The sequence below is a fragment of the Callithrix jacchus genome, chromosome 4, assembly GCF_049354715.1.
Source record: "Callithrix jacchus isolate 240 chromosome 4, calJac240_pri, whole genome shotgun sequence".
In the NCBI taxonomy this organism is placed as follows: domain Eukaryota; kingdom Metazoa; phylum Chordata; class Mammalia; order Primates; family Cebidae; genus Callithrix; species Callithrix jacchus.
The window spans coordinates 45,141,537-45,159,591 of NC_133505.1; the positions used below are offsets into that span (position 1 = coordinate 45,141,537).

The 18,055-nt window shown below is 51.6% G+C and overlaps 1 protein-coding gene across 4 annotated transcripts in view; it reads right to left on the minus strand.

The window, feature by feature from the left end:
• The window catches only part of CPNE5 (copine 5), a 100,930-nt gene extending 97,436 nt beyond the window's left edge, over positions 1-3,494 (minus strand). For all 4 annotated transcript variants that reach the window (XM_035295489.3, XM_054253933.2, XM_035295488.3 and 1 more), the window contains exon 1: positions 2,793-3,494. In XM_035295489.3, the coding sequence (XP_035151380.1) occupies positions 2,793-2,887 (95 nt within the window). In that variant the 5' untranslated portion in view covers positions 2,888-3,494. The remainder of the gene's footprint in view (positions 1-2,792) is intronic.
• Positions 3,495-18,055: the final 14,561 nt, after the last annotated feature.

The window sequence follows — 18,055 nt, forward strand, 5'->3', positions numbered from 1 at the left end:
GCCACTCATAATCTTCCCTGAAGCATTGGCCCTCTACCCCAGCTGCCCATCCTGAAACCCTCTGGAGTTCTCACCTTGCCAGCCCCTCTGCCTGTCCCACTGTTGTGTGCCCACCAGCAAGTATCTCTTAGATGTCCAGGGCAGGGCAGGGCATGCCATAGCTTCCTCTCCTCAGCCCAGACATTGCTGAGCACTGGGTGCAGTGGGGAGAGACTTGAGTCTTTAACTGGTGACCATGGAGTGAAGAATATGCTGGAGAAAGCCACTCTGCATCTCTCCCTCCTCCCTGTGCTCCTCTCCTCCTCCTTTTCCTCCTCCTCCTCTCTCTCTCTCTGTTCTAGAACCTGAATAGTTGGGCCTGGCTAAGGCAAAGAGATGCATCTACAATTTGAAGGCCACCCAGACTGTTTTCTCACCTTCCTTCTGTTCTAAGTGACTGCTCCCTCCTCATCCCTCCCCACCAAACCCACTCCCCCCACCTCTGGTTCTGGAGAACATGAGCAGGGCCTAAGGCAGGCCTTCCTCAGCTCAGGGATCATGTCCTCTGAGAGGGAACTGACCCAGGGTCAGCCCCAGAACCACATCCTCCAGGAAGGCCTCTTATGCAAGAGGGTTTGAGTCCTGAGGGACCAGATGCTGCTGCCTTAGGGTGATCATTGTAGCTTATTGAGCACCTACTGTGTGCCAAGCATGTGCAAAGTAGCACGCTAGGTGCTTCATGCTCCTCCACTCCTGCAAGTTAATTCCTCTTATGGTATTTGGCAAGTGCCAGGCACTGTTCCAAGCACATGAGCTACCTCGGTGAACAGGTTTTTTTGAGTACATGCTGCTTATTGTTTGTACCTGACAGGTGGGGGAACCTGAGACTTCAAGTTTGCCCCAAGTGGTGAAGCAGAGATTCTATTTCAAGGTGTCTGACTCCAAAGCCACCATATCTGCCCTTCATCTCCTTTCCTCTCCACTGGAGTAGAGGGCACGTGGGTCTGACTCGGGGTGGGAATCCCTGCCCTCAAATGCTTGCACAGTTGCTTTGAGAGGGGAGGGAGGACATCTACACACCTGAGATGTCTCAAGAGGTTTCATTCTCAGTATGTGAGTGACCCTGTGGCCCAGGCTGAGTACCCAGGGCCCAGGAGACACAGAAGACAGTGATTTCAGCTGCGGGTCTCCTGGGTGAGAGGATGCCTAGAAGTGGGGAGCATGAGGCCAGGCTTTTCAGGAGCAGGGGGTCATGAACTTGCAGAGATAAAGAAGGAGTGGAATCTGGATGGGGAATGGCCTGTTCAGAGGCTTGGAGGTGGGAAGGATCCCAAGACAACTAAAGACGACAGGCATGATTGAAGGATGGGAGGGAGCACCAGGCGCAGGGATGTGCATGCAGGAGAAGGGAGGGGAGGCCATGTTGCTTCTGATGGCTGAGGAGGTGAGACTGGAACTAATGGGCCATCAGGAAGCTCCTAGCAGAGTAATGACAAGATGCAAACGGCGTTGGGAGATTATCCTGACAACATGGTGTGTGGGACCTGGGAGCTATCACAGGAGCCCTTTAGAGGGCCTGGCTCAGGGGGGCAGCTACGTTCAACCAGACCGCTTTCACTCCCACTTACCCCCAAGTCTTCAAGAGAAAGTCACCCTGAATCCCTCCCTCTTTCAAGTCCCTGCCCAGCCTCTCTGGCTCTACCTACACCTCACCAATCCCACGACTTTGTAATACAGGGCTTGGGGGGCCATAAGGTCACCTCTCAGGAAGGGTCTGACCAAAGAAACACCTGGAAGAGGATGAGATGGGTGATTTGGAACAAGGGCACTGTAAGGGCTCCAGAAATGAGGTCAGTTATTTGGGGCAGGGGGCATGGCATCTGTGGGGAAACCTCAAAGTGGGTGATGCTTGCCTTGTGGCACGTGATCTCCAGCCAGCCACAGAGAGACTGCACTAGGGGAAAATCCCCCCTTGCCACCTGTACCCTCTTACTGCCTGGGGCAAGCTTCCCTGAGCTAGGAGAACCTGGGGCAGATCCACCTCTTAGAGAAGCTACCCCTAAACACTGTGTGACACGAATAAAGATTGGGGTGTGGTAGCCCCTAAAATATTCCCCCTCCTCCTCTGTTAGATTCTACAATTTCACAGTGTTCTATTCCTTTGGCTTAAGATTTTTGACCCAAGTTATTTTTTTAATGGTGCCACTTTAAGTTGTTATCATGTATGCACACCTCAGTATGAATGAGTCAATCTGATCCTTTTCCAGGAGTCGATTTCGTTGTTGTTGGAAATGAAGGAAGGCTTTAAAATCGTGGGTTCTATGACGGTGGGGTAGGGGGAGAGTGGGGAGTGGAGGATCAGGATGCTGGGGCAAAGAAGAGGCAAAGAGAGAAGAAAGGAGGGCACAGAAGGGAGAGGCTGGACAAGCCTGGGAGGGATGGGGACAAATCGCTCACTTCGTGATTTGGGGATGGGGTGATCAGAGACAGCTTGAGCAGAGACTGTAGTATAGCCTTTTACCAACTCCCTCTCCCCACTTGGCTGCCTGGACCCCTGTTCTTGTGTCTTCATATCTCTTCGAAGCAACAGCCTGGAGCGCAAACTTTCTGGGATATGACCCCAGCCTGGCTTCCTATTCTGCGGTCGCCACCCACAGCTGGACAGGGGCTCTTGGCAGATCAGCTGGGGCGCGTCCTGGAGACCAGGACACTCTGGGAAGGGGACGCGCGGAGGTTTAGGATCGAAGCGGCAGGGGCCGCGGGGCTCTGCGTCCAGGGCCGGGGCAAGGGGACCCGGCCAGCGGGAGGCTCACCTGCAGGACACGGTGATCTCCACCTTGGTGGCCGGGATGCTGCCCGCCAAGGAGTCGAACTCGCTCAGCGACGCCATGTCCTCAGGCTGCTCCATCGCCCACCGCACCCCCACCCCAAATTAGTCAATCCCTGCGCGATTCAAGCCTCCTCCGGAGCGACTGGAGCCCTGGGCTCTCCCCCAACTCCAGAGCCAGGGCTGGGCGGCAAGGGGAGGAGAGAGGAGCGCGAAGTGGGGGCGTGGGAAGTGAGAGAGGGAAGAGGGCGGAGGGAGCGGGGGCCGCGGATCGAGGAGGGGGCTCGGGTGACGCCGCGAGGAGGCTAAGGGCCCAGCGGGGAAGGGCGAGGAGCCCAGGGAGAGGGGGTACAGCGGGGAAGCCGGAGAGGGGCGCTGGGAGAGGGCGCCGGGAGGGAAGCGCGGAGTCGTGGAGAGGGGCAGCGGGAGAAGGACGCGCGTCTGTGGGCAGGGGTAGAGGGGATGCAGGAGACGGGGAGAGGGGCGTAGGGGGCGGAAGGCGCCGGATGGGGCGCTGGCGGCGGGGGTGGCGGGCCGCGGGCAGCGCGGAGTCCGGAGCGCCGGGGCTGCGCCGCCTCTCCCTGGGTCTCGGCGCCGGCGGCGACGGGGCTGGGACGCGGCTGCCAGCGCCACCTCCTCGGCTCGGGCTTCGGCTCCGGGGCGCCCCGGCTGCGGGAAAATCAAATCTGCCCGAAGCCGCAGCCTCCCGCCACCCGGGAGCGCCAGAGGGGGCGCCCGCAGGGGCCGGGGCGGGGCCGCGGGCGGGGTCTGCGCGCTGGGTGAGTGTGAGCGTGTGTGTGTGTGTGCGCGTGTGTGTGTGTGTGTATGTGCGCGCGTGGCGGGCTGGGGGACGCGGTCCAGATGCTGGGGACGCGGCGGGTGACAGCAGGAGGTGGTTCTGGTCGCGCGCGTCTTCCTGTGCGCCCGCCCCCACTCACCACCCCTATCTCGCATCAGGGGTCTCCATCCTGGGGGAGGGAGAGGGTTATGGGAACCAAGGGACGCCTGTTTGAGAAGGGTCCATGCAGGGCGGAGAGGGGGCACAAGTGGGAGGGAGGTGTGCATAAAAGATCCCCTGTCAGGGGGTTGGAAAGGAGGATCTCTGCTAAGTGTGCGCCCATCTCGGGGGCAGGTCTAAGTCCAGAAACAGATCCTACGTCTCCTTCTGGGGAAGTGTGTGGGGGACCCCAGTGCCAGGAGGGACCACCTCGGTTTCCCAGTGGCTCAGGTAGGGTCGTGCATGGGTGCCTCCCCCATCCTGTGGTTCCCGCCAGCCGTGGCCTCGCCAAGTCGGCTGCCGAAACCACGCGCCAGCGCCCTTCCACTCCCCCGCCCGTCGTGACCACCCGACTGAGCCAGCCTCCGGGTCTAGAAGCTCCTGCCACCCAGTCTGGTGGCAACCAGACTGGGAGATCGGCCGGAGCTCCCTGGGCTTCTCTGCCACCAGCACCAAATAGGGGCGTGCTGTGTGCCTGGGGAGCGAGGGGAGAGTTGGGACACCTCTGCTGTAGTCCTCTTCCCAGCCAAGCCTCCTCGACCCCCGACCCTAGCCCAGCCTTGCCCTTCCGGGCCTGAGGTTGCAGCACAGAGGCGTCTCCCTGAGTGAGACTGCACACGTAGACTTGACTCTAGCCCCTCCTCAGCCTCAGCCTAAGCTGTGCCGAGCTAGAGCCTCCACTTCCTTACCCACCGCCTGGCACATCGAAGCCGCTGTGCCTCGGGCGAGTGGGGAAGCCAAAAACCTGGTGCTGGGCTGGGCAGAGCTGCGCCCTCTGGGCCTTGCCTGTGGCAGCGGGACGATAAGGGGCTCCTCCGGATTCTGTTTGAAGTCAATTCCCAGAACATCAGATACTGTCAGTCAGAGATAAATACAAGAACACATTCCTCCGCCTGGGACAATTTACCCAAGGCTCAGAATCAGCTGGACTCGGTTCTGCCTCCTGAAACAAGCAGCAAGGGGCAGAAGCTGTAATTCCCCTGAACAGCCAGGCACAGCTGGGTCAGAAGGCCCCACTCCACAGAGAATAATTCTGTCCTCCCTTTCTGAGGATGCAAAACTGAACTCGGAATCTCTGTGTTCCCCATTCCCCACAAACCTGGCGAAGACAATGCTCAAAGCATACTTGTGGAATATGTTCTCCATTCATTCCATGAGTATTTGCTGAGCATCTACTGTGTGCCTGGCCCAGTGCTAGAGCCCTTAGGAAACCTTGTTCATAACAATAATTAGTATCATTTCATTTTCAAAGATCTGGACCAGACACCATGCTTATATATATATATTTTTGAGATATCAGTCACATACTATAAAATTACCATTTTAAACTGTATAAATCAGTGATTCCTAGCATATTCACAGGGACCGCTCATGATTTTATATTCTCAAAATAATTATGTGAGTGAGATATTATTACTTTTAATGGGAAAAACTGCAGTTACTTTGCACTAACCTAATATTATCTACATTTAATAAGTAAGGAAGTCGGTACCCAGAGAGGCTGAGTAACTTACTCATCATCACCCAGCTGGGGACTGGCAGAGTGAGAATGTAAAACAAGGTAGTTGAGACCAAAGCCTGACTCTGAGGAAGAGGCTTCACTCTCTCTTAGGATAGGGCCAGACAATGGAAAGCCATCAGTGAAATGAGGCCTTGTTGGGAAAAGCAACAATACGGAGCCACTGCCGGTTGTTGAGCAGGTGAGTAGTAAGATTGAAGTTCTACCCAGTAACCTTGCAAAGTGATAGCATTTGGAGTAGCAGTTCCAGGGTCTCTTTCTAGAAGAATGTAGACACTTGTCTGTGTCACTCTATATATATGACATGTGCTGTGTGCTAGGTGCAGTCCTAGGCTCAGAGAATAAAAAGGCAAGGACATAGTATCTATCACCGAAGAGTTCCCAGGCTAGTGGGGGCTCCAGGAAATGCAGACAGATAAACCACAGTGCAGTATGAAGAATGCTGTTGAGGTAGGTAGAAAGGGCTCTGGGAGGCCAGGTGCAATGGCTCTCGTCTGTAATCCCAACACTTTGGGAGGCCAAGGTGGGAGGATCACTTGAGGTCAGGAGTTCGAGACCAGCCTGGCCAACATGGTGAAACTCCATCTCTACCAAAAATACAAAAAAATTAGCCAGGCGTGGCGGCAGGCACCTGTAATCCTAGCTACTCGGGAGGCTGAGGCAGGAGAATTGCTTTAACCTGGGAGGCAGAGGTTGCGGTGAGCCAAGATCACACCACTGCAGTCCAGCCTGGGCAAGAGAACGAGACTCTGTCTGAAAATATGTAAGTAAAAGGGCTCTGGGAACATAGAAGAGTGACCAACAGTTCTGCTCCAGGAGTGGGAAGAAGGGAGGGTCAGGGGAAAATGCAAAAAGGAAGCGATACTGAGATGGACATTGAGATTGAGGTGATGTCTTAGAAGTTTGTTTAACCTAAAAGCAAACCCTGAGACAAAGATTTGTATGTGAGTAGCATATTTGGGAGGTGTCTTGGTCTGTTCCTGCTGCTATAACACAGTACTTCAGCCTGGGTAATTTATAAATAGTACAAAGGTATTTCACAGTTCTAGAGCCTGAGAAGTTCAAGATCAAGGTGCCAGCAGGTATGGTGTCTGGTGAAGGCCAGGTCTCTGCTTCCAAGATGGTCCTTGTTGCTGTGTCCTGCAGAGGAGCACACACTGTGTCCTCACATGGTAGAAGGCAGAAGGGCAAAAAGGGGCCTAGCTCAGAGTAATGCCTTTCACAAGGTCATTAATCCATTCTGTGGGCAGGGGTGAGATGGGGAAGGGAAGGTAGACAATAAAAGGTGCTTTATCAAGCCAGTCATTGCCATAGGCAATGGGGGTATAGTCCTGCTGCAGAACTCTGGGAGATCGTAGAACGCACTTCAAACTTAGGGTGACAGAGGGGTGAGGAAGCTGGGCTATGTGTTTTGTTTTGTTTTGATTTGTTTTTTTTTTTTGAGACGGAATCTCATTCTGTTGCCCAGGCTAGAGTGCAATGGTGCAATCTCAGCTCACTGCCACCTCCGCCTCCCAGGTTGAAGAGATTCTCCTGCCTCAGCCTCCTGAGTAGCTGGGATTACAGGTGCACGCCACCACGCCTGGCTAATTTTCATATTTTAGTAGAATCAGGGTTTCACCATGTTGGTCAGGCTGGTCTAGAACTCCTGACCTCAGGTGATTCATCCGACTTGGCCTCCCAAAGTGCTGGGATTATAGGCATGAGCCACCCAGCCTGGGATATGTTGATACCAACTTCTGCCAGTCATTGGCTCAGTGGCTGAGGGCTGCTTCTTGAAGGTATTAATTTCCTGGCACTTCTGGCCTAACCAGCACAGAGAGGCAATGCAAGTTCCAGAAGCCAGAGGAAGCCTCAGGCAAAGACATGCAGTCGGGCGTGGGACTGGAGCACACTAAAGTGGGAAGAGTGAGGGGCTGCAGTGGGCACTGGCAAGGCAGTGGCTGCTACAGGTGGTGAACTTCTGCCTGGAGGACAAAGCTGCACAGGCATTCCTGGCAAAGGACTAGCAGGAGGAAGGGCCAGAGATCCATGGTAGGGGACTGTAGTGTGACTGGAGCAGTGTCAGGGTTGGTGGAGGTAGGATATGAGGCCAGGAGGCAAGGGGCCATGATGGAAGGCCACGCCTCCGCTGGACACAGAGGCTTTTCAGAAGAGGGCACTGGAGGAGGGGTGGTCTGAAGAACACCCTCCCGCTGCATGGCCAACCAGAACATAAAACACTGATTAGGAGCTGGGGGCAGTGCCTCACGTCTGTAATCCCAGCACTTTAGGAGGCTGAGTTGGCGAATCACTTGAGGTCAGGAGTTTGAGACCAGCTTGGCCAACATGGTGAAATCCCGTCTCTACTAAAAATACAAGAAAATTGGCCAGGCATGGTGGCACGGGCCTGCAATCCCAGGTACTCAGGAGGCTGAAGAAGGAGAATCGCTTGAAACTGGGAGGCAGAGGTTGCAGTGAGCCGATATTGCGCCAGTGTACTCCAGCCTGGGCGACAGAGCGAGACTCCGTCTCAAAACCCAACAACAACAACAAAAACAACTTACTGATCAGGCCCAGGGGAAAAATGCTCCCAGCCCTTGCTCAGATGAATTGCTGATAGTTCAAAAGCAGCCCAGCAGATGCTGCCATTGGAGTTGTTTCTCCTTTGAGAGATGTGTCAGTGCCGAGTAACCCCGGTCACTTGCGATGTCCAGGCAAGCCAGTGGGTGAGCTGGCAGGTGCTGCAGACGTGCTGTCTGCGCCTGGCAGCCAGATTAGAAACAACCATGGCCCGGCCCACCCACCACGTAACTACCGCTCGTCCCTCTGATTAAGAACGTCAAGCACGGAGTGGGCCATGCCCAGAAGGTCTGGAATAACCAGCATCAGCGTTTTGCCTTTGCCATCCAAGACTGCAAACACGCTCTCTGCTGACCTAATCCACGGTGTTAATGACGGCAGAGCAATTTTGAGAGGCAACTCACAGCATTGATAAGGAGAGGAAAAGCACCACCGGCCTTAGGAGGCAGAGATCCTTATAGAAGAGACAGCTGCTGTCCCCTCACCCCTCCCGAAGCACTACTTGTAAATGCTGCCCTCCTCTTCCCTGTGTGAGGCTGGGGATGGTGAGAGAAAAGGGCACAGAAGGGCTGAAGCTAGCTTATGCATGGAACAGGCAAGTGGGGCTGCCCGTGCTGCACCTAGAACAAACTAGAAAAAGGATTCTTTACTCTGGGTAAATGCAACTTTAAGTCAGGCAGGGCACACGGTTTGCTGGGCAGAATGTGGGCTGGTTTGAGCCCCACTCATGCCCTCGGCTCGGTGCCCTTGTGCACTAAACACCCTGCACCACTATCATGGTAGACCCTGGGAGAGAAGGAAAGACAGGGCATGGCGGGAACTTGAAACCATCACAGCAGTAGAGAGGCAGGGGAGATGCAGTGTCCGATTCCATCCACTAATAGAAATCCTAGAAGGGGCTTGGTTGGAGACCATCCAGGTTAAACCCCTTCTTTTACTGAAAAGCTTAAAGACGGGGAGTGACGGACTCAAGGTCATCTGACTTCTCTTGAAAAGAAGCTCCATGAATAACAGTGAGGCCAGGTACCCAAGAGCAATGTGGACCTGTCTCCAAAGATGTGGCAAGAGACTATGTTCTGTTGGGGTAGAGGAAGAGGCAAGAAGCCAGCCATGGGACTCTCCATGTTGCCAGTCCCTCATTCCTGCTGGAAGGGGGGCAGCCTTCCTGCTTAATGCCCCACCATCCCAGCCAGAGCCCATGCTGCCCCTCCCTTCCACCTCACCGCGTGTCACGGCGCCGGCTATCTCAGTCCATGTTCCATTTGGGGAAGAAGCCCCAGGGTCCTCCTGCTGCCAGCCCAGTAGCCCTTTCTGCCCTGAGGATCCACCCCTCCACCCTGCCCAGCCCTGGCATCTGTCCGCAACCTGGTGGGCTCCGGCTCACTGCTCACTTCTCTTGCCCTCCTCTTCCTTCCTGCCACTCCTGCTTTTCCAAGTGGGGGAGACCCCATGTGCTTAGTCTAGAGACCAGAACCTTCACAGCAACCAGGGGACCCACTTTAAACCAAGGTCAGGCCATGTCATTCCTCTGCTTAAGACCCTCCCCTGGCTCCCATCTCACTCTGTGGAAAAGGACTTGCTGAGCTTCGGGCTCTGGTCCCTAGCCTGCCCAATATAGAACCTTGTTGGTCTCATTCCCCTTGTGTTCCTTTATTTTTCTTCGTAGCATGATCTTTGTCTGTTTCCCCCACCAGGATAGAAGCTTTCTGCAGGCAAGGACTTCAGTCTGGTGACCACGTGTCAGTCTCAGACAGGGCCTGAATCTCCCCCACCACACACATCTTATCTATCCCCGACCCAGCAAACATTTGTTCAGCATCTGTCATAAATTCAGCTGGTCACTTGTTGTTTGACAACTATCACATTGTGATTTTCTGGGCCCCTTGGCCAATACCACAGAGAAGGGAAGGGATTCTTACGTGTTTACTGAGGATCTACCATCTAATAAACATGTAAGAATTTTTTTTTTGTTTTTTTGAGACGGAGATTCGCTGTTGTTTACCCAGACTAGAGTGCAATGGCACGATCTCGGCTCACCGCAACCTCTGTCTCCTGGGTTCGAGCAATTCTCCTGCCTCAGCCTCCCGTAGCTGGGACTACAGGCCCGCACCACCATGCCCAGCTAATTTTTGTATTTTTAGTACAGATGGGGTTTCACCTTGTTGACCAGGATGGTCTCGATCTCTTGACCTCGTGATCCACCCGCCTTGGCCTCCCGAAGTGCTGGGATTATAGGCATGAGCCACCACGCCCAGCCTACATGTAAGAATTTAATATCCATCACACATTAATTTTCCATTTTTAAAATTTAATTTAATGTTGGCCAGGTGCAGTGGTTCACACTTGTAATCCCAGCACTTTGGGAGACCGAGGTGGGTGGATTTGCCTGAGGTCAGGAGTTCCGGACCAGCCTGGCCAACGTAGTGAAACCCTGTCTCTACTAAAAATACCAAAAAAATTAGCTGGTCATGGTGGCACATGCCTGTAGTCCCAGCTACTCAGGAGGCTGAGGCAGGAAAATTGCTTGAACCTGGGAGGCGGAGGTTGCAGTGAGTCAAGATCATGCTGTAGCACTCCAGTCTGGGCAACAAGAGCAAAACTCCATCTCAAAAAAAAATTTAATTTAATGTTTTAAAGACAAAGTCTCACTGTGGTGCCCAGGTTGGTCTTACACTCCCGGCCCCAAGCAGTCCTCCTGCCTCTGCCTCCCAAAGTGCTGGGATTACAGGTGTGAGCCAACGCGCCTGGCCTTCATCACATATTTAATCTTCACAGTAAGCTCACTGTCCGACTTAACAAAACGATATTCCTCTATACCATGTGCTGTGCATGGTTCACCAGGAGAGACAGAGATGAGGAAGATGCAGTCTCCTTAGAAGCTCGGTCCAATGGGGTTAGTGCGTGAATTTCGAGTTTATGTTTAGGAAATGATTTGCTCCATCTTTCAGATAAGGAAATTAAGGCCCAAAGTAGTTCAGTGATTTAATTTGCCCAAGGTCACACAGGTCAGTGGCAGAGACAGGATGCCAACCTCGAGCTATGCGTGTCCAAAGCTGCTGTCTTTGCTCCTTTAGGCAGTGCCTCTGCTCCCCTGCCTGGCTCAGGGGCCTGTCCAAGAACCTCAGCCTCTGCATGGCCCAGGCCCAGGTCTGAGCCCCTCACACGTCTGCAGTGCCTAGCCCAGCACCACGGGGTCTGTGCCCAGGCCTTGACCCTTCCATTCTTCACTATGTCCAAGAGTAGACATCCCAGTGTGTAACCTCCCCCACCCCCATCCTCATACACATTTAACCCAATATTTAGCTTAATATTGTCAGTCACAGGATTAGAGGCCTCCGTCCTGCAAAGGACTTTAAAAGATAATCCAACTCACCCAGATTTTGCAGATCTGGAAACTGAGGCCTAGAGAAGGCAAGAAATTCACCCAAGGTTGTTTTGCCTGTAAGCAGCAATTAGAGCCAAGAGCTCAGAGGTACGCTGATTAGAATCAGTCTCCTGGCTCCTTTCTTCCTTCACCTTAGCTCCTTCAAGGGGGGATGGGTTGCCTTGACTGCCTGTTGATTGATAAGCAGAGATGTGCCATCTGTGTCACAAGGAAGACCAAAGTGATCTTTCACTGCCCCACCCACACTACCGGGCATATCCAACTGGAACCAGCCCCATTTGGTTGCTCCTGGGCCTTTCCTCCTGCCATTTCCTTTCTGCCCGGCCCAAGTCCTACCCGTCTTTCAGGTCCCATCTCTTTCAAGAAGCTGGCCTGGATTCTCCCAGTCCTACTGAGTTTCTTTTTCCACTGAACACCCAAACACTTAACTTTGGTGGATCTGTTTCTCCTTTCTCCCTTGGCAGGGGATGTGCCCTGGAGGCAGGGACTGGGCCTTCTTCCCCTGGTTCTCCACAGCCTGGCCTTTCCCAGCCTCAGCCTCCGCCTCTTTCTCTTTCTTTGTGTTGGGTTTAATTTCATTTAAGTACATTACCCTCCCAGCCAACCAGTCTACTCTTAGGCCTCCTGAACTCTCTCTCTCTCTCCATTCATTTTAAACCCATTTCCTCTTGTTTGAGCATCTTGGAAAATGGAAAATGAGTCCTCACATTTCTTCGAACACTTAAAAGCAAACTAGGTCCACCCTGAAGTCTCAGCCTCCCAGCACTTGATGCCTTCCTGATTGGCATCGAGGACGAGAGATGGAGCAGCTGATTTTCACGTGGGCGGCCTCTCCTTTCTCTCCTGCTCCAGCTGCTGTGAGGGTCGGCTCAGGCTGCAGGACTCTGCCCCTCCCTCTCTGAGTCCAGTGTGTGGGAGGGGAATGGGGCTGACATTTCACTCTAGCCCTGAGATTCTTGGTCACCACTGTTCCTTGGCACCTGCCTCCCCTGGCTGTACCTGTACCAGGGCAGCCTGAGAAGGCACCAAGGGTGAAACATTTGTTTTCTTTTAAGCTCTAAACTCATTTTCATGCCAAGCTTCTTCTATTTGCCTGCCTAGCTGCCAAAGGTAACTGAAACGTGCAGAAAATGCCACAAGCCTGGCTTCTTGTGGAAGCTTAAGTCCCGGTGGCCCTGCCCCCAGGGCTCGCCTGCTCACATCTCCAGCAGCCCGCTGTGATTTCCTTGCGTTTTATTAGTTCTGACCCTACACTGGGAGAGGAGCTCATCAGACACACTTCACATCTTGCTTCCTCCACCTCTGGCTAAGCACCATTGCCCCGATTACGGGAAGTATTTGTTCCCCAGTTCTCTGATAATTCTGTCAGGAGCCCGGTGAGGCTCAGATGTCAGGCTTCGGGAGCTGACAGCCCCTTGGAGGCAGCTGGCTTGCTGAAGGCGCCGGCTGTTGCGGGGGGCGGGGCAGGTTACCACAGAGTGCCAGGTTCTCTGGTCTCTTCCTCCAGCTTAAAAATGGGGATAATAATATAACCATATTACCATTCCTTCCAGAGTTGGTATGAGATTCCAATTAGATGAAGATGTGCTCGGAGTTCCCTGGGAGAAAAATACCATCAAAAAATCTTAGAGGTTTAAACTAGATGGAGTTAGAATGAGACGTCTGACCCTCTCATTCGACAGATGGAAAAACGAAGGCTCGGAAAAGGAAGTCACCAAAGTCACACAGTGACTCGTCCTGGCTTGAAAACCAGTTTCCATATTTTTTCAGCCGGAGGGAGGAAGGAAAAAAGAATGGTAGGGAAACCATCCCTGTGTGAATTAAGAGTGCAACAGAGAGAGAAAGCAGACTCCTAGCTCAGCCCTGCCAAGGCTCCGCCAGTGGATGCGGTGCCTTCATCTATGAAATGGACTCATCTATGATATGGGCACTGTGATGCCTTGTCCGCAGCTCTTCAGAGTGGATTCACGGAATGATATGAGAAGGTACCTGGCACCTCGTGAGTTCCCCAAACACAAATTCCCTCCCTTCTCTTATTTGATCTTAAACAGATCACGAATGCTTTCAAAAAGGGAAGCACAAAGGGAACATTTCCTTCAGAGCTAAATGTTGCCCCCAAAATAATGAACTTTGGACTCCCTTCCCTTTGAAGGCCTTTCTTATACAGTGAATGTGAAATTCCCACTTGCCCCTGTCAATGTAATGAGGAAGTAGAATATGACTTCTCTCTCCTCCCCACTATTTCTGCTGCACAACAGCTTCCTTGCAGGTATGCAGGGCAGAAGCTCTTAATGGGGCGGTGGCCAGATCCTCACAAAGAGGAAAGTGATTTCTATGAGATTAGCTGAGTGGTGAGGCTAATACAGTTATGATCCAATAAACATCCTGATGAGTGTCATTTGTGCACCCTCCCTCCTGCTGCGCCTCCACAGGTCCGGCTCAGGCTCTGCTTGGAAGGCTTGGAGACAGCTGAGGCTAGGGCCAGCCAGCCAGACTGGCCTGGGGACACTCTAGGATAGAGAAGTCAGTTGGACACCCCCAGCCTGTAAGGCAGGAGATTTAGGTTCTAACCTCTGCCCTGCTACCAGATCATTCTTTTCCTGCACTTCATCTTCCTCCTTTGTTTGTCAAAGGTGAAGATCACAGGAAAAGAGCTGAACTTGGGATTAGAATTCCCCTGCCTTTTACTAACCATGCAAGGCCTGGCCCTTTACTCCATTCATTCAGTCTGTACCAGGCTTTGAGCTACTTGCCTTTGGTCTTCAGTTCGCTCATCCAGGAATGGACATAATAATACCAACCTCAGACGCTGGTTTTGGAGATTCAGAGAAAAACATACACAAGCAGCATCCACAGACCATGAAACTAGAAGGGACAATAACTTTTTGCTTTCCTTTAAGATTCCTTTTCGTTGACTTTCTCTGATTGTATGAAAATATTTGCTGGTGGTAGGTGTACAAGAGGGGCTCCAAAATTACTTGCTGAATGAATTCAGCTGTAAAGCAGGATAGTAAGCGGCCAACAGCGAAGTGGCCCTTTAGAAGGTACGTTACAGAACCAGGACCAGGTCACAGGGCTCAGCCAACCTTCCCATGCATGGAGGGTTCCTCCATCTAGTCCCATAGACAGGAAAGAGGGCCAGCCGGCCTGTGCCAACGGAGCACTTCCACACCCTCATTCTATGCCAGGCGGACATCTCAACTCTAGCCTCTGGCAATCTGAGCAGTTGCTGGCTTTCCACAACCAAGAAATAGCAGGCGTGTCTTGTCTTAGTAACTCCTGAAAGGCTCCTGCAGGCTTCTGCCTTTTGCAAAAGCTGCAAGGCTAAACTGTATTCACAGTGGCCTCTAGTGGCAAATTTCCAAAATAGCATGCTAAATGGAAACTTGGCAGCTGGAGGGATCTTCTCAGAATGACCTAGATTCCAAAACTGGGGGCTAGTTCAAATCTTCCCTTAATGAATAAGCACTCCAAGTTCCAGAGGTAAAGTGATTCATCCAAGGTCACACAAAGGCCTCACATCCCTCAGTCCGTAAACCTTGCCCACAACTGGCAATCTGTGGTTTCTGAAGAAATTAAGGATTTTGAGTTATCCGTTTGGAAGAACCAGGAACCCAATTTCCAAATTAGGCCAAGCCAACCTTAGCGTGAGACCCTAACAGGTTTTCTTCCCTGTGTTTTGCTTCTCTCATCTGTAAGAGTGTTGCTGGAAGACCCACTATCTTGGTATTTACCTAAAAAGTAGTAACTTCAGGCAGCAGGACTCTGAGACCACAAAGTGCTTCTTCTTTGCAGGCAGTGAACTCCACTGCTTTAGCATGCTTTTCAATGCTTCCTCCTCCACATGTTGTAAGAATGTGGTGCCAAAAGGGGCCCCAGTGATGGCTCTGACTGGCTTGAGGATCTGGGGGTAGCAATAGTTTTTGTGTGGGGAAAGCTATTTTGACATATTCTAGAGACACAATCCAAAATACATTGGGCTGAGGACTTCCAGAGAGCTCAGTGGAGACTTGGCTGCCATACCAGATGAGGCCTGGGTTTGGAGAGTTGGGGTACAGCTATCTCTACAAGAGGATCTCAATCTTTTTCTGATGGAGAACATTTTATTTGATTCATTCAGCAATAACCTCAAACCACTATACAAGGTGCTGGGAAGCCTCACAGAGGGGAGTAAGGCAAGGTCCTTGTTCTCAGAGTTTAGCCCTGTGGGAGGGAGAAGCTGTGAGGCAAGAGGCTGAGACAGGTCAGGCTGTGGATATGTCAAGATGAAGAGGCAGGAGAGGTGTGTGGCTTCAAGGACCACTGGTAATAACAACTAGCATTTTGGGGTGTTTCCTAAATGCTAGCTCCTGTTCTAAATGCCTGTTCTTGCTCATTTAATCATCACAGTAGCCCTTGAGGTTAGGCCCATTATCCTTTTTATAGTGGAAGAAACTAAAGCACAGAGAAATTAAGAAACTGAAGTTCATGCTGCTGGTAAATGGTGAAGCTGGGATCTGAACCCGCCAGTCAGGTTCCAGAGCTCTTTTCCCTCAATGTCACAATTGTTGATGCTCTTTTCCCTGCATTTTCTGTCATGTCTACTGACCACACAATCTTACCCGCCCTGGTGTTCACACAGGGGATCTCAGTGCCACACACCAGGGTCTGAAGTCCACGTTGTACTACCGTGGGAACAGAACGCTTTCATAAAGCTCAATCCTAGTAGCCAAAGCCAGCAGCTGTTAAAGCTCATCCTGTGCTTTGAATCTCTTCACTCTTCCAAGACCACCAGGAAGAGGTGGAGAGCACTGCTCCAGGAGGCAGATTAGCTGATGGTCCTGACTGCCCTTGCTCTTAGGAAAACCCCCTCCCCAGTTTCATGTTGGACAAATGTGACCTCTAGGACCTCACTACTCAAAGGGTGGTGTCTGGACCGGCAGTCACCGTCTCCTGGGAGCTGCTGAGAAATGCAGACGCTCTGGCTGAGTGCTGAGTCAGAAGCTGCTTCCTAACAGGCTCCCTCAGTGATTCCTGCGTGTTGTCAAGTGTGAGAAGCCCTGGGCTAGGGCCCTTGGGGCCATATACTTTATAGTCTGGGTGCCAAGCTTCTCTTACCCGTCATCCCAGGAGACCTGTTTGAAAGCCTTTTCTACTGGCTTATCTACTCCCAACTTTAAGCCTTCTCCAAACGTCTAGAATCTCTTTCCATGTGGGAAGCAGCAGAGCCTTATCTCTCCTGTGCCTTGATGAGCACCTCCATAGTCCCCCATGCCTACCCTCAATAATCCCCATCCAAGTTTTAAACTTACCCTTGCCTTCTGATAAGCCACCCTCACCTTGATCTAAGATATACATCCCACTTTTATGAGACTTGTCTCAATGGTACTAATCCTGACAGGATGTGGACACTCATATGACCAGAGTTAAGCAGGATTCCTTTTAGACAAGCTCTCCTTACAAGGAAACAGGCACTTCTACAACTCTAATTGGTAGGACGACAAATTGTGAAACAATTCAAGCTTCGCTCTTTGAGGTTATATCCTCTGTGAAAACTGACATATGCCCATGTGACTGCCTTGGCATGTATTTGGTGTCCCTTTCCAAAAACAAGGAACTGTGCCTGTGCGGCTCTCTTCCCAAGGCATGCAGAACCATCCTTGCTTCAGAGTAGCAGTGATATGTTTCCACCACCCCTATGCCCTGGATGAAAGTGGAGATTTTTCAGGATTATGATTCTGGGAGTTTAGTGGACAGGTGCTATTCCTTGCTCTCAGAGGCAGATCCCAAGTATCTCCACCCAGTTCAGGCTGAAATAAATGTATTTCTATTTTTCCAGAGTGTAGAACATTACTTTGCATATAAAAACCGTCTATGGGAATTTACAGAGTCATTTATATAGTTTGTCCTTGGGTTTTGCTTTTTGCTATTGAAAGAAAAGAGAAAGGTAGAGAAAGAGGTTGAACGTAGGGAAGTCTTGGGGAACAGAACCTTGTTTGACCATTCCATAAAGTAAATCACCATGTCCAAAATTTACTGAGTATTAAGAAATATTAAAGTTACAATCCCCTCTTCAAGGAGCTACCAGCTTAAGGAAGCAAACACCACAAGACATACTGCCGCTGGTCCCATGACAATGTGCAGGTGGGCCCTGTGCAAATTCCAGGGAAGGTGCAGGTCTCTCAGCACATCCACCTGGTTCACTTACAGGTGATCCCCCGACATGGTTTGGCTGTGTCCCCACCCAAATCTCATCTTGAATTGTAATTCTCTGTGTCAAGGGAGGGATCTGGTGGGATGTGACTGGATCATGGGGCAATTTCCCCCTGCATGCTGTTCTCATGATAGTGAGGGAGATCTCATGAGATCTGATGGTTTAAATATGGCGGTTTCCCCTGTGCTTGCTTTCTCTCCTGCAGCCCTGTGAAGAAGGTGGCTGCTTCTCTTTTGCCTTCCACCATTATTGTAAGTTTCCTGAGGTCTCCCTAGCCATGTGGAACTGTAAGTCAATTAAACCTCTCTTGTTTATAAAATACCCAGTCTAGGTAGTGTCTTGGCAGCAATGTGAAAATGGACTAATACACCCCTTATTCAGAAATGCCAATTCATATCACTTAACTTCTTTCTATGGTTCTGCCCTTTTTGAGTTAGAATTGCTCTTAAATAGGGGGAAGTCCACTGGAGATTCACAAGCCTTCAATGATGTGAAATCTTGAACATATGATCTCTGCACTACTACTTAAATGACTGGGATTAAAATGGTCACTGGAACCTCATACAATATTTAGAATCAGACCACAGCAGCAA